This window comes from Rana temporaria, chromosome 3 (assembly GCF_905171775.1).
Source record: "Rana temporaria chromosome 3, aRanTem1.1, whole genome shotgun sequence".
NCBI lineage: Eukaryota > Metazoa > Chordata > Amphibia > Anura > Ranidae > Rana > Rana temporaria.
In genome coordinates this window covers 205,622,537-205,637,776 of record NC_053491.1, presented here as the reverse complement: position 1 = coordinate 205,637,776, position 15,240 = coordinate 205,622,537, and the positions used below count along the sequence as shown (strand labels likewise).

General features: G+C 39.7%; 1 protein-coding gene across 1 annotated transcript in view; it reads right to left on the bottom strand.

The window, feature by feature from the left end:
- The window catches only part of CEP290 (centrosomal protein 290), a 245,302-nt gene that overhangs the window by 85,313 nt on the left and 144,749 nt on the right, over positions 1-15,240 (bottom strand). The window contains exons 36-37 of the mRNA XM_040344166.1: positions 7,597-7,796; positions 770-983 (exon numbers count right to left, since the gene is read on the bottom strand). Of these exons, the coding sequence (XP_040200100.1) occupies positions 770-983; positions 7,597-7,796 (414 nt within the window). The remainder of the gene's footprint in view (positions 1-769; positions 984-7,596; positions 7,797-15,240) is intronic.

Here is a 15,240-nt window from a genome sequence, read left to right as displayed (position 1 = left end):
TACTAGTAAAAAAAATATAATAAAAATGACATAAAACTACCCCCTATTTTGTAAACGCTAGAACTTTTGCGCAAACCAATCAATAAACGCTTATTGCGATTTTTTTTTACGAAAAATATGTAGAAGAAAACGTATCGGCCTAAACTGAGGAAAAAAAATGTTTTTTTATATATTTTTGGGGGATATTTATTATAGCAAAATGTAAAAAATATTAATTTTTTTCAAAATTGTCGCTCTATTTTTGTTTATAGCGCAAAAACTAAAAACCGCAGAGGTGATCAAATACCACCAAAAGAAAGCTCTATTTGTGGGAAAAAAAGGACGCCAATTTTGTTTGGGAGCCACGTCGCACGACCGCGCAATTGTCTGTTAAAGCGACAGAGTCCCGAATCGCAAAAAGTACTCTGGTCTTTGGGCAGCAATATGGTCCGGGGGGTAAGTGGTTAACATTAAACCTCATTTGCCATGTAGTTGCATATATTTTAGGAATGCATAATATCAAATGCACTATATAAAAAAAAAAATATTGGGATGTGGGAAGTATATAAAGTTGGAGATAGTAGTCATGGTGTTATGTACTCAAGACAAGCGCCACAGGACATTATAAAAGAAAACTGCATTAGCAAGCCCTAGAGTAAAACGTGCATGCTGTGCTAGCTCAACCACAAATAAAAAAGATAGTATTTTATTCCAAATACTGAATTGCTCTTCAGCATCACAGTTTGTTTTGATGGAGTGAAAATTTAGTATAATAAAACAAGAGAAATACCTTCTGCTGCTTTTCCTTGTGGGATACTTGGTTCTTCAAGCGTTCCACAAGATTCTTCATTGTTGCAGTTGGAGCTCTGGTGTTTGCCTCTTTTTGGGCTTCAAGTTCAGTATTCAAGTAATTAATTTCCTTTTCCATCTCAGACACCCGTGCTCTTAGTGTCTCAGCTTCGCTCTTATGTTTTTTGATCTCCATAATGTAATTCTCTTCAAGCCTAGTTCAAAAGAACATAATGAAATCTATGTAAGCTAACATGGCTTGAAAAATAAAAGCTGGTCTGCTGTAAGCTTTGCATTTGTATCACTATTACAAACAGACAATGCATTTCAATTAAAGAGACACCATTCCTTTGTCCATCTAAGTAGAATTATTGGCTCCCATTTAATAAAATAATAATATAAAAAAAATTAGATATAGATAGAGATATACACACACACACACACACACACACACACACACACACACACACACACACACACACGTGTGTGTGTGTGCGCGCGCACTGTAGCAAAACTTTTTGTTTTGGATGGAATGAGTGGAGAGGGATTAGAGCGTCTGTTTTTATTGCGGTTTGTGCCCCAATTAAGGACATTCACCCTTTCTATTTGTACGGTTTACAATAATCGATGAAAATTAAGGTACACCAATGTAGCACCCTCGAGCATGTGCTACTAGAAGTTAGTGTTGGTAAAATCATTTGTCTGGCTCTGGGATAGACCTGAGTGACGGAATCAGGGTCAGGGTTATTAGATTTAAGTGCTGGATGACTTATTCTGGCATCTCTCTCATGTGTTGAAGAACATTCTAGAAAAAAGAACATAGACATGGGCCATACCAGTAAGGGAGTTGGGTAGAAGATGGAGATGCAGCGCTGAGGGAAGTTATTGGTGGCCCTTAAGGGACTCCCACCGGGAGGGTTTACCTCAGGCGTGAGCTTGGGAGGCTGGCCTGGAAGGATCCCACCACAGGAGACAGTTGGAGGGTTTCAAGCAGGAGTGGCAGTGAAGAGAGCAAGAAGAGACAGTAAGTAGATCAGCACAGCACAGGTACAGACGAGGGAGAAAGACTGCCAGCTGTAGTAGTGCTCTCTTGAAGACTTGGCACACTGCAGCCTTCATCAAACCTTGCCCTGGGGAAACGTCATGTGCATGTCAGTCAGGGAGGACTGGGAAAAGGAAGACAGCCAGGTGTGGCTGGTGGCAGCTAGATGGGCTAGCATTTTCTGCAAGCAGTGGAACTGGGATTAGTAGCCACTGGGGACTGAAAGTTCCTGCCTGTAATGGGCTGTTACCAAACTGACAATAAGCCTGTCAGTTCCCTCAGGAGTGAACCAGCAGAAGCTGTGCAAAAGAGGAACAACATTTGTGCAAGTGGAAGTCTGAAGAGGAGTCTGTAAATAGGGAGGAAGTGTCCCTGAAGTTATTTATCGTCACACTGGGCATCCCATAATACTTTACCCCATCCAAGTTATTATCCCCTAATAAAACAATAAAACCAGGGCAAAGACTGATTTCTGTGTCCAGATGAAAGAAGGAAATGTGGTGTGACTGGATGTGCAGCAATGTGCAAACCTTTCACTTGCAGCCCCTGCAGGGGGTAGTGCTATAGGAAAATTAAAATATGTTGGGTTGTCCCCAGACAGGTAATAGAGGGGAATTCTTCCCATAGGGACATTAGTTCTGGTGACCTGGGGGTCCCCAAGGAATTCCCTTAATTTTCAGGGATTTTCTCTCACTTCCAGTTTGGCTATGGAACAGTAAGTGAAGGGGAATCTCCGCAATGGGACACAGGTCCCAATCTAATAGGAGTTCTAACCCTTGCTTTATCAAAAAAAAGCTTTGCCTATAGTTCTACTTGAAGGGCAAACTAGAATTGCCTCTGGATACCCCTACCCCATTTAGCATAAAATAATAATGCTCTGTGAACAGATGACTGCCAAACACTATTATGTGTGTTGGTGGACCAGTGACATTTTCCGCTATCTGACAGCAGAGCTTACTCAAAGTAGACTTCTTGGCAGTGAGTTAGCATGGTTAGAGGAGTGCTGCTAGAGGGCACTGCCACTGGAGAAAGCTTAACTTTAGGCAGTGTTTTGCAGGAACTCTTGCATAGTACCACAACACATGTAATGCACTGTGGTACCATTAATGTGGTACCATTAAAATAATTTTTGTTCATTACAGGCGAGTTACAGTCAATTTGGGATGACGAATACAATTTGCAAAAAAACACAAAAAAAAAAAAATAGAGAGTGCAAAATCTGGTGCAGCTGTGCACGGTAGCAAATAGACTTCTGACTTCAGCTTGTTCAATTGAGCTCTGACTAAAAAAAAAATGGCAGTCGATTCATTTCTATGCAGAGCTGCACCAGATGGTACACTCAGGGGGGTTGTACTTACTACAACACAAGTGATCTTGGGGGTGCTTTTGAGTTAGGCCCCTTTCACACGTGTGCGACTTGTACTGTGACTTAGGACAAGTCATAACCCCATGATTTCCTTTGAGTACCATTCATATCTGTGCGACATCAAGTCACACCCACTTAAAAGTAGTCCCTGCACTACTTTGGTCCGACTTTGATAAGTTGAGGTCTATAGCCCTCAAATTTACACAGGCATTCCCTGAAATCGAGGCAAAATTGTGCGACTTTCAAGTCACAGCAGTGTGAAAGGGGCCTAAAGGTGTAACTTCCCTTTAAAAAAAAAAAAAGGTCCTATGTGTAGAGAAGGGATCCATAAACATCTCAACAGAAATTAAATGGACACTAATTTGAACTAGGAGATTGAACTTTAAACGGCACACAGGTAGTTAATGTAAAAATCTAAAGGTTTTTATTATAGAAATCTAAATAAAAGTACATTCATAGGTAACAGTATAGTAATCATCGATATATGGCCCAGAGTAATGCTATAATATCACTTCCAAAGGGTTGCAATGATATAAATAAACTTAAATTGCAAGAAGTGCATATCCAACAAACAATAATGGTTGAACAGTGTGTATATAAAGTATATAGCCTTAATCATGGGTCCAGTATGGAGAATTTTTTCTTTTGCTCTGCTCTACATGTTTTGCGTTATATACGGATAGCAACACATGTTTTTAACATATTCTTTGACATTTTATGTAATTGTTTTATGTATAAAATGTGATTCATTAGTATTTTTGTTGTTCCTTTGTTTATGTATATGTTTTAACAGACCATCATGCTCCTGAAGAAGCGTTTCAAACGCGAAACATGTAGAGCAGAGCAAAAGAAAGAATTCTGCATACTGGACCCATGATTAAGGCTATATACTTCATATACATACTGTTCAACCATTATTGTTTGTTGGATATGCACTTCTTGCAATTTAAGTTTATTTATATCATTGTAACCCTTTGGAAGTGATTAGCATCGATGATTACTATACTGTTACCTATGAATGTAATTTTATATAGATTTCTATAATAAAAACCTTTAGATTTTTACATTAACTACCTGTGTGCCGTTTAAAGTCCAATCTCCTAGTTCAAATTAGTGTCCATTTCAAATATATCGGGACGTTGGCACATGTAAACTAGTGCATCCACAGTGTCACTCTGAGGATGCACATTTAAGCATTTTTCTTCAAAATCTCAACAGAAATCTCTAAGGACTAGGGTTGCCACATCATCCCTTTAATCCAGGACACATATGCCTCGTTTCCACTGAGCGGATCGGTTCGGTTCGGTATGCTATTTTGGGTGTTTCCACTACGAAAGTGTGCCATTAAACCGAACCGTACCGGACCATTCTGGGTCCTGCTTCAGATGTGGGGCCATAGGAAATGGAACGGTTCCATTAGGGGAGGAGATGCAATACATTCCACTGATTGGTGGACGTGCTAGGCATTTTTTCTAAATCCTGAATGGTCCCCGACGGTCCGATTTGCAGTGGAAACGCTCACGAGAATAGACCGGTCCATTCTAAACCGCTCCATTCTTACTGACCCGAACCGTTCCGTGCAGTGGAAACAAGGCAATATTAATTACAGAGGTTCTGAGGCTGATTTAATGCAGGTTAGGCACCGAGTTTAATTACCACCTTAATCACCTACAGAACCTGTGTAATGTGTGTCCTGGATTAAAAAGATGGTGTGGCAACCCTACTAAGGACCAAATTGATTGATGTGTCACTCCCAGAAACAAGGCTTTGCTACAGGTGCCCGATGTATGCCCATACATATATTGGAATGGTTTTCAAGGAAGAAAATGTTTGGCACAAATATATGAAAGGAAAAGCTATACAAATGTTTTCCACATTTGTCCCTTGTGTGTGAAAATCTCAGATTCTCTGATCCTGATATCATGAAAACAAGAGACCAGGGTTCTAGGAAAGCAGACTCTTCCCAATGTATACTGCTTTGTAAAATATATTCTCATTGGGCTTGTTTACATGATTAATTCTGCAGGCATAGCAGTTTAATTACACAATAGAAAAAATGCTTTGTAAAATATTTTCTCATTGGGCTAGTTCACATGATCAATCCTGCAGTGCCTAGTAGTTTACTTAGACAATGGTAAAATGGTTTCTCAGAAATTAGCTTTACGGAATAGTATACCTCCCAGAAAGCAATAAACCACAACGCTATAAGGTTACCCAGGGATCTATAAAAGTGTTCAATGAACATATTGCCATCAAGAGAGTGCATTGAAATACTCATGAAAGGCTACTTTATAACAATCCACTTTATTGCCTGCATCCTTATATTGGGCATGCTTAAAGTATCTCAATACACACAACAAATATACACAATAAATAAGGAAAAAGTAGAAATTCATAGTATTAATCTGAATTCAATGTACACAGACACATGCATGTTCTTTATGCCTGGTACATATTATTAAGAATATATAAGGTTTTCCAAAAAAAAAAATCTTTTTTGGAAAAAAAGACAGTGGCAAGAAGAAAACAGTATGTGAACAATGTCACATATTTTGGTTTCTGGCTTTCAGATAACATTGGAAATCTTATTTCCAGATGCCACAACTGATAGCTAATGACTACAAAGCCATTCATATAACGCAGTAACTAATAACTGTGGAGTAGTTTTGCCACCTCATTATTTTTAAACACATATTAATTACACAGGTTCTGTGGCTGATTAACCACTTAAAGTGGAGGTTCCATCAAAAAAACAATTCTGCTTTAAACTGTAGCTTACAACTAAAAAAGAAAAAAAAATAAGAAACATTTTTTTTTTACTCATCTGGAAATGCCTGTTGCTATGCGGTCCCACAAAATCTGCCTTTGAATCCACCTAGGATTCTGACATCATCTCCCTCTAATGCTCCTGGGAAATGTGTGTCATCATTTCCCAGGATGCAGTGCGTTGTTCAATTATCACTCCCCATCCAAGACTTCCAGGAAGTAAGTGCTTGTAGGCTTCACAATGCCCACAAGCAAACTGACAACGGTGTAGATATAGTTTTATAAACTATCTTTTTTGAATATCTATGCGGATCGGCGGCGGATTGTAAAATAGCAAGTGACCGGATTTATAATTATAAAAATGCAGGATGAAAGGACATACATTTAAAAAATGCTAATTGTGGTTGGAACTCCGCTTTAAGACCCGGACCTTTATGCAGGTAAAGGACCTGGCGTCGCTTTAACTGACAATTGTGCGGTCGTGCGATGTGGCTCCCAAACAAAATTGACGTCCTTTTTTCCCCACAAATAGAGCTTTCTTCGTTTTTTTCTTTGTCTGAATTTCTCACTTCCTGTTTATCCTCAGTAAGCTTTCCCCCATCATCCGAGCTGTTCTGGCTGGGGGTTAGTCAGTGTTGCGTCTCCCCGCAGGGATGTAGTCCCAAGGGAGGGGGAGTGCACGCAGACTATCCCCCAGTCAGAACGACTTGGATGATGGGGGCAAGCTCATCGAGGAGGAACAGGAAGTGAAAAATTCAGACAAAGAAAAAAAAAAAACATTTAGAAGGGAAATCGAAGGAAAAGGTAAGTGAACCAACAATGCACTAGCTTAAAGGAACCTATTTAGAAAATAAAAAACAAACCTTTACAACCCCTTTAAGCTTTTTAAGTCATTTTTGCACACTGGCTTCTGTTAGCCACAAGGGTACATTCTGTGACGCAATACTAATCATACAGTCTTGATTACTATACCCCTCGTTTTCCTTTGTAAAACCCAATGAGAAGAATTCATTTAGTACAGTTGCCCTCTGCTTGACTTTTGTAACCAACTTCCCTTCATTACGGTTTATGGGGCCAATATGCTCTGATCTTGCAGTTAAAAACCTTGCAAGTTTTTTTTTTTTTTTTTAAACTGTATCTAACCTTTTGTTACCTTAATCAGTACTAATTAACTCATTCTTCCTCTTACCTTAGCTACTATTATGCTTCAGATTTGTTTTCATAAATTTTTAAGTATTCATAAAACTTTTTTTTTTTTTTTCATCCATTTGTTTCTTATTTTTTTCAAGAGAGTGCATTGAAATACTCAAATGGCTACTATACAACAATCCACTTTTTGCCAGCATCCTTATATTAGACACTCATAGTATCACAATAACAAACAAATATTTGGATAAAATATTGTAGCAATTCATGAAATTAACCTAAAGTTAAAGTGCAACCACTCATATGTTGTCATAATGTGCGTTATTCAGAGTGTTTTGGTTTTCTCTGTAAACATTTATTTTCTGAAATCTAAGGCAAATGATAGTGGTTAGAGAAAAAAAAAGAAAAAAACAGTATGATGAAAAAAATGGCACATTTACATCCGCTTTGTTTTCGGGATTTCAGATAGATAATACTGGTGGTTAGCTCATCTTATATATAATTGTACCTGGCTTTATGGTTTTCCTGTTCACTCATTTTAGCCAGATGTATCTGCTTCTGGTACTCCAGTTCTGCGGTGGAATTCTTCAGCTTGCTGGAGAGGGCAGACAGGGAGTTGTCTTGTTCAGCCACTGTCTGCTCCATGTCTGCTAGGCGCAGTAAGTGAGCTGTGGATGGGACGTCCAGAGTGGGTCTCTTCACAAGCTCCTGTAACAGGTAATACAACACAGACATGAAGCAAATCCTCCTACATGAATTGTACCTGTTTACCTGACGTTTTCTCTACAGCCCTTCAAAGTGCAGAATATTTATAGCTTGTCTGAGCTTTCAGAAAGCAAGGGGTATGGAGATGAAGTTACATTGTCTAGAGCTCAGTGATAGCCGATTGCAGGGAAGGGACACAACCCCTTCACAAAGTACACAAAAACAGCTGAGGCTGTCAATCACAGGCTGTGTGCTGGAGATTCCTCCCCTGTAACCTTTTACCCTCTTGGTGTCAGGAAAACTCATCAGAAGTGACTCATACATATAGCAGAGGAAGGACACTTAGTGTTTGGATTGAGGCAAGTACACACTATAGAGGGAAATGTTTTGTTCATATGTCTGAGGTTGTGGATGGTAATGTAGCGCTACGTGTGAGCCAAAAAGCCATGACTGTATACACCTAATGGGGTGTGACCATATATTGTGACACAAAGGATGTAATGGCGAAAATTGCACCAAAATGTGAAATTCAAATCAAAATTCAAAGTGAACAATATAAACAAAAATGTAATGTAGTGTCCATAAGCAATAAAACGATGAAGATGTCATGAGATGGTGAGGAACTTTCCAACAGAAATCTTCAAATATGAGGTGGAATACATATGCGCTTACCGCAACCGTTGGACCCAAATGTCGTACGACAGTGGATCGATCGAGCTTGGAATGTCCCACAGAGATGTCACCGGAAGTCAGATGTCGTCAACCCAGGAAAGGGCAGCATGACCAGATGTTCATCGGCCACCGACTACTCCAATACTGAAGATCCTAGTAAACCTTGGGTATGGCAATCGTAAAAGATCCTCCAAGCATCCAAACATGATCTGGTTCAGGTAAGTGAGAACCCCGGCATGGGTACTGTAAACCAACTGGAGAGGGCTAAAAAAAAAAAAAAAAACTTATCTTCCACAAATTCATGTAAAGAGAAGAAAAAAATGGGGGCTCCAATGGTGTAGGTCATAAAGAGGTTTTAATGAAAAAAACAATATACATAATAAAATATAAAAAAGGTGATCACAATTCATAAGTATTAAAAGCAATATGGGGAGCAAAATGCATGGCCCGATGCAATGCCCCTGTAGACGTCCTATTGAATCGAAACGCGCCGGGCCATGCATTTTGCTCCCCATATTGCTTTTAATACTTATGAATTGTTATCACCTTTTTTTTAATTTTATTATGTATATTGTTTTTTTCATTAAAACCTCTTTATGACCTACACCATTGGAGCCCCCATTTTTTTATTCTCTTTACAAGAATTTGTGGAAGATAAGGTTTTTTTGAGCCCTCTCCAGTTGGTTTCCAGTACCCATGCCAGGGTTCTCACTTACCTGAACCAGATCGTGTTTGGATGCTTGGAGGATCTTTTATGATGGCCATACCCAAGGTTTACTAGGATCTTGAGTATTGGAGTAGTCAGTCTGGTCTTCCTGCCCTTTCCTGGGTTGACGACATCTGACTGCCTAGGAGGTAGACTCCATTTCCTTCTGGACTTCCGGTGACATCTCTGTGGGACATTCCAAGCTCGATTGATCCACTGTCATACGACATTTGGGTCCAACGGTTGTGGTAAGCGCATATGTATTCCACCTCATATTTGAAGATTTCTGTTGGGAAGTTCCTCACCATCTCATGACATCTTCATCGTTTTATTGTTTATGGACACTACATTACATTTTTGTTTATATTGTTCACTTTATTGATTTGAATTTCACATTTTGGTGCAATTTTTGCCATTGCATCCTTTGTGTCACAATATATGGTCACACCCCATTAGGTGTATACAGCCATTGCTTTTTGGCTCACACGTAGCGCTACATTACCATCCACATTTGTCTGAGTTTTGTCACATTCCTGTGTAGCTGCTTCACTCCCATTCAGGAATCATTCTTTGTTACACTTATTTTTGTTTTTGGGTAGCGCACATATTTTTTTCCCTTTACAATATGTCTGAGGTTTACAACCACTTTAAGTACCGCATATACTCGAGTATAAGCCGAGGATCTAATTTTACCACAAAAAAACCTGGGAAAACGTATTGACTCGAGTATAAGCCGAGGGTGAGAATGCAGCAGCTACTGTAAGCGGAAAAGTGGGTCAAGAATGCCCATTTGCACGCCACACTGTGCCCATTGCAACCTCACTGTGCCATACCTCACTGTGGTCATTGCAGTCTCACTGTGCCATACCTCAGGGCCCATTGCAGTCTCACTGTGCCATACCTCTCTGTGCCCATTGCAGTCTCACTGTGCCATACCTCACTGTGCCCGAGTACCTGCAATCTTGACAGGCGTCCAATTTTTAAAAGTCGCAGCTTCCTCTTGGTGTTCCATCCTGTGATAGGCATTTGACACTGTGTTCCGCCTATCACGGAGGTCCGCTCATCCTCTGACTCAGTTTCCCAGCAGACACTGTGTTCAGTGTTCCACCAATCACGGACATTCTTTCATCCTCGAACAAGAGGACGTCCACGATTGGCGGAACACTGAATACAGTGTCTGCTGGGAATTTGTCCGAAGATGAGAGGACCTCCGTGATAGGAACACAGTGTCAAATGCAAAATCATGGAACGGAACACCAGGAGGAAGCCGCGACTTTAAAAAAAAAATGGACGCCTGGCAAAAATTCAGGTACTGACTCGAGTATAAGCCAAGGGGGGTATTTTCAGCCCTAAAAAAAGGCTGAAAAACGTTGTTTATACTCGAGTATATACGGTTCTTAAAAAAATATACTAGTATAAATTTGCCATTTAATAAAATAGGCTATTTATGCAAGTGATGGAGTATCAATGCATGATTATGTAACCGTATTGTGTTGTTTTAAAAGCTAGGGTCTTCAATAACTTACTGTAAGTTAACCAAACAATGTCTCCATACACTGATGATGACCAACAAATCTGCTGCATGTACTTTAGCTGTATGCAGTTTGGAATAAATGGCTCTATAATATTAGTTTGTGTTTATACTATACACCAGCAGTTCTGAATGTACACAGTTAGCCATGGGGCATAAAGGAATGATTTGCATTGCTCCTCTCACTACCCTAAAATTAACGAAAATACTAATCTTTATTTAATTCCTATTTTGTAAGGTATGATGGAATGAGATCTGTGAATCGGATCAATGTTGCAGCAATCTAGGGGAGTGTGTATGTTTATTTATTTTTTTTAAATCCTGCAGTTCTCTTTTAAAGAAGCAACACAAATATACCCAAATGCTAGGCGTGACATTTATGCCTAGAGGATAATGTACAATATATGGAAGCACAATTCTCCATGTTTGTCTATTAAACCAATATGCAATTTTGCTGCATGATTTTTTTCACTGCAATTCAGGGGGGAGTGATACTGGCTATACACCATAATAATCTGTATCATTAGTAGTTTTTATTATTCATTTTTAAGTATCTTACCACGTGACTTTCCAATCCTGACTGGACGTCATATGACGTCCTGTCAGGAAACACTGCGCACCGGCTCGCTGTCATTACCATGTGACCTCCGTGACAGCAGGTCATATGACAGTTGTACACATTGGATGGCTTCCTTTCATGCCATTCATTGTGTACAATTGTGTTTCCTGCTGTGATGGGTCAATTTGATCACATGGTAAAGACAGGTCCAATCACAGCACATCTGATGTCATCAATCCCATGACCCCTGATGACGTCAGACGTGCTGAAGATACACGACGGGTTACGCAATATGTCACTTCTGCCATCCTGTTGGGAGCACAGGTGGAACGCAGCTTGGCGTGTTGGCACCATTTTATGTGCTTCTTAACTGGAATGAATTTTTACAAATAAATGGCTACAAGTTACACCATCATGAGTTTTTTTCCTTTACTTATGAATCCCGTCTGGTTACATCGCTGGTGAAAGGTATCTGCATTGGTGGATAAATCTTGATTTACTTTTCTGCTTAACTGACACCTGTCATGGGTGTCTGATCAATCTGGTGAGTAGGATTTTTTCCATAAAACTGGTGGAAGACGGCACTATTTCCTGTCACTGAATTTATTCATCACTGTGCACTTGATTGAAGAATTGTCGGTGGTGGCTTATGGACTTTATAATTGAAAATTTACATTCATATTTGAACACTATTTGATTGCATTATTATTTTTGTTTTTATTGTTTATACACATTTAAGCGCGGTATGAAATTAATTTTCATTTCATTATTCTTGACCTTTGGTTATACTACGAGCTGCTCTAGATTGATTTATTTGATTGGTTATATTTATAATTATTGTATCCAGGGGGCACGGCTTAAAGGTTTCGCTTTTAATTTCACTTAAATACCTTGGACTGTCTACTTTCCAAAAAGGGGTCATTTGAGGGATATTGATATTTTCCTGGCATTTTCGGGCCTCAAGAAATTAGATCTGTCAGTCTATCAGGATTGATACATTTTCACATATATACCATAGTTTGTGGACTCAATAACTTTCAAATAAACTAATATACACTGATTTGGATTATTTTCACCACAGAGATGTAGCAGAATACATTTTGGGCTAAATTTATGAAGAACAATTATTTATTTCCAAAATGTATAACAGAAATAAAGAAAACATTTCAGTGTTTTTTCATTTATTTAGCCAACAATAAAAAACCAAGCGGTGATTAAATAACACCAAAAGAAAGCTCTAGTTTGGGTACAGTGTTGCATGGCCGCACAACTGTCAAAGTGCGACAGCACTGAAAGCTAAAAATTGGCCTGGGCAGGAAGCGGGTAAAAGTGCCCTGTATTGAACTGGTTAAGGAATCATAATAAAAGATGCATGTTATCTGATGCCATATATACAAGGTACCTGAAATATCCCATTTGGGTATATTCTTTTACGAGATGCAACTTTGATGGTTATTGATACGGAAAAATACTCTTCCTAGATACTAAACACTGTATGACTAGTAAAATTTGAAGACGTACGTTTAACCACTTAAGACTCGGATTATTATGCAGGTAAAGGACCAGGCCCCTTTTTGCGATTCGGCACTGCGCCGCTTTAACTGACAATTGCGCGGCCGTGCGAAGTGACTCCCAAACAAAATTGGCTTTTTTCCTACAAATAGAGCTTTCTTTTGGTGGCATTTGATCACCTCTGCGGTTTTTATTTTTTGCACTATAAACAAAAATAGAGCGTAATTTTTGAAAAAAAATGCACTATTTTTTACTTTTTGCTATAATAAATATCCCCAAAAAAGATATACATATTTTTTTTCCTCAGTTTAGGCCGATACGTATTCTACTACCTATTTTTGGTAAAAAAAAAAAATTGCAATAAGCGTTTAACGATTGGTTTGCACAAAATTTATAGCGTTTACAAAATAGGGGATAGTTTTATGGCATTTTTATCAATATATTTTTTTTACTATTAATGGTGGTGATCAGCGATTTTTTTCCTGACTGCGACATTATGGCAGACACATCGGACAATTTTGACACATTTTTGGGACCATTGTCATTTTCACAGCAAAAAGTGCTATAAAAATGCATTGATTATTGTGAAAATGACAATTGCAGTTTAGGAGATAACCCCTACAGCGCCCCCTAGTGGTTAAGTGTGACCTCATGTGTGTTTCTAACTGTAGGGGGGCGGGGCTGGACTTGTGACGTCACTGATCATCTTTCCCTATATCAGGGAACAGACGATCAGTGACACTGCCACTGTGAAGAACGGGGAAGGTGTGTTTACACACACCTCTCCCCGTTCTTCAGCTCCTGTGACCGATCGCGGGACTCTGGCGGCGATCAGGTCCGCGGGACCCGCGGGGGCGGTCACGGGCGCGCGCTTGTGCCCAGCCGTGCCATTCTGCCGACGTATATCGGCGTTAGGCGGTCCTTAAGTGGTTTAGAGACATTCATTTGTCCAATATGCTTTGATGGAAAAGTGCAAAGTATATTTTTATACTATATTCCAATTTTAGGTATGCCATGTCAAATTTCACCCATATACATCAAATGAAAATGATGCAAAAATTGTTTTAATATTGATGATTTTGGCATACAGCTCATGAAAACCCAAAATTCCTATCTCAAAAAATTAGCATATTTCATCCGACCAATAAAAGAAAAGTGTTTTTAATTAAAAAAAAAGTCAACCTTCAAATAATTATGTTCAGTTATGCACTCAATACTTGGTCAGGAATCTTTTTGCAGAAATGACTGCTTCAATGCCGCGTGGCATGGAGGCAATCAGCCTGTGGCACTGCTGAGGTGTTATGGAGGCCCAGGATGCTTCGGTAGCAGCCTTAAGCTCATCCAGAGTGTTGGGTCTTGCGTCTCTCAACTTTCTCTTCCCAATATCCCACAGATTCTTTATGGGGTTCAGGTCAGGAGAGTTGGCAGGCCAATTGAGCACAGCAATACCATGGCCAGTAAACCATTTACCAGTGGTTTTGGCACTGTGAGCAGGTGCCAGGTCGTGCTGAAAATGAAATCTTCATCTCCATAAAGCTTTTCAGCAGATGGAAGCATTACGTGCTCCAAAATCTCCTGATAGCTAGCTGCATTCACCCTGCCCTTGATAAAACACAGTGGACCAACACCAGCAGCTGACATGGCACCCCAGACCATCACTGACTGTGGGTACTTGACACCGGACTTCAGGCATTTTGGCATTTCCCTCTCCCCAGTCTTGCTCCAGACTCTGGCACCTTGATTACCGAATGACATGCAAAATTTGCTTTCATCTGAAAAAAGTACTTTGGACCACTGAGCAACAGTCCAATGTTGCTTCTCTGTAGCCCAGGTCAGCTGTTTCTGGTTCAAAAGTGGCTTGACCTGGGGAATGCGGCACCTGTAGCCCATTTCCTGTACACAGTGGCTCTGTATGTTTCTACTCCAGACTCAGTCCACTGCTTCCGCAGGTCCCCCAAGGTCTGGAATCGATCCTTCTCCACAATCTTCCTCATGGTCCGGTCACCTCTTCTCGTTGTGCAGCGTTTTCTGCCACACTTTTTCCTTCCCACAGACTTCCCACTGAGGTGCCTTGATACAGCACTCTGGGAACAGCCTATTCGTTCAGAAATTTCTTTCTGTGTCTTACCCTCTTGCTTGAGGGTGTCAATGATGGCCTTCTGGACAGCAGTCAGGTCGGCAGTCTTACCCATGATTGCGGTTTGGAGTAATGAACCAGGCTGGGAGTTTTTAAAAGCCTCAGGAATATTTTGCAGGTGTTTAGAGTTAATTAGTAGATTCAGATGATTAGGTTAAGAGCTTGTTTAGAGAACCTTTTCATGATATGCTAATTTTTTGAGATAGGAATTTGGGGTTTTCATGAGCTGTATGCCAAAATCATCAATATTAAAACAATAAAAGGCTTGAACTACTTCAGTTGTGTGTAATGAATCTAAAATATATGAAAGTCTAATGTTTATCAGTACAT